The 1500-nt window shown below is 42.3% G+C and overlaps 1 protein-coding gene across 1 annotated transcript; it reads left to right on the forward strand.

Annotated features, from left to right (window-relative positions):
- The first annotated feature begins 251 nt into the window (after positions 1 to 251).
- On the forward strand, positions 252 to 1052 carry LOC141482856 (uncharacterized). The gene has a single exon (XM_074176718.1). The coding sequence runs from the start codon at positions 252 to 254 to the stop codon at positions 1050 to 1052; it is 801 nt and encodes a 266-aa protein (XP_074032819.1).
- The last annotated feature ends 448 nt before the right edge of the window (positions 1053 to 1500 follow it).

Raw genomic sequence — 1500 nt, forward strand, 5'->3', positions numbered from 1 at the left:
CTCTCCGTCAAACCTATTGGATTGTTAACGGTCGTAATACCGTGCGCAAGGTACTTCATCGTTGTATACGATGCTTTCGTGCTAAACCCCGCTTGGCTGATCACGGCTCCGGCATTCTTCCTCAAGCTCGGGTATTAGCTTCACGACCGTTCCTGAAAACAGGAATTGATTACTGTGGCCCTCTATTTATAAAAGAGAAGCGATACCGCAATCGAAACAAGATAAAGGTTTATGTAGCTATATATGTATGCATGGTCACCAAGGCCGTACATTTAGAATTGGTGTGCGACCTCACCACCGAGGCTTTTTTAGCTAGCCTTAGGCGTCTTTTTGCCCGACGGGGAAAATCCATAGAGATTCACTCCGATAACGCGGCTAATTTCGTAGGAGCTAATCGTGAGCTTCAAGAGTTATTCGAATCCACAGATCATAAAACTGCTATGCAAAAGTTTATTGAGCATGAACGTATAGTTTGGCATTTTATACCACCCAGAGCACCTCATTTCGGAGGGCTTTGGGAGGCCGTCGTGAAATCTTTCAAGTTGCATTTGATTCGATCTGTTGGCGACACACTATTAACTTACGATCAATTGGAGACATACGTTGTCGAAATAGGAGCGATATTAAATTCCCGACCACTTTCCGCCATGTCTTCCGACCCTAACGATCTCCTTCCTTTGACCGCTGGTCATTTCCTCATTGGTGGTCCACTGACTTCCTTTCCACAGGAAAATTTGGCGGACCTTCCTGCAAACCGCCTCTCAGCTTGGCAGCACGCTCAGAAGCTGAAACAGCACTTCTGGAATCGATGGCATCATGAATATCTCAACAATATCATCAGTCTTCACCGTCAAACCAAAGGACCTAAACTTCAAGTTGGCGATCTAGTTATCATGCATGAAGACAATCTGCCACCATTGGCCTGGGCCGTTGGCCGCATCATAGCTGCACATCCGGGTCCGGATGGCGTCATACGAGTTGCAACCGTGAGGACCAAGAACGGCGAATATAAGCGGTGCAGCAAGAAACTATGCCCACTGCCGATAGACTAGCGGTTCCCTAATGCTCTCATTTCTTTGAACTCAGTAGTTCAAGGGGGGCGGCAATGTTGAGTCTCATCTCAATTATTATATTGATAGTACAATTTTTATTAAATTCACATCTTTATTATTTTTATCATATTGCGCCTTTTAACGGGATTGAGTTATAAAATACCAAGCCGTAAGATTAGTACTTCGAAATTCTTAAGCATTTGAATTTTAATTAGATTTTATACCTAAGATTGTATCCCTCAAAATCCTTAAAAGCTTATAAATGGCCAGCTTATCTATTGCTCCGTAATCCATCACAAATCTAGAGAAATATTTGAAATTAGTAGAATTATGAAAGGACCCTATTGTATTTGCTCTCTTGGGTTTTTCTAATATTACACAAAGGATTAAGTCTGGTTCTGTAATATTTCTTTCATGAATATTTCCATCTAGCTGTAGCAACTGAAAA

The sequence above is a fragment of the Leptinotarsa decemlineata genome, unplaced genomic scaffold (genome assembly GCF_025532065.1).
Source record: "Leptinotarsa decemlineata unplaced genomic scaffold, Ldec_3_MD MMD2_tig00002082_RagTag_RagTag, whole genome shotgun sequence".
NCBI classification, from domain to species: domain Eukaryota; kingdom Metazoa; phylum Arthropoda; class Insecta; order Coleoptera; family Chrysomelidae; genus Leptinotarsa; species Leptinotarsa decemlineata.

Excerpts from the sequence above, each read along its gene's own strand:
- LOC141482856 (XM_074176718.1), top strand. The coding sequence starts at position 252 with ATGGTCACCAAGGCCGTACATTTAGAATTGGTGTGCGACCTCACCACC.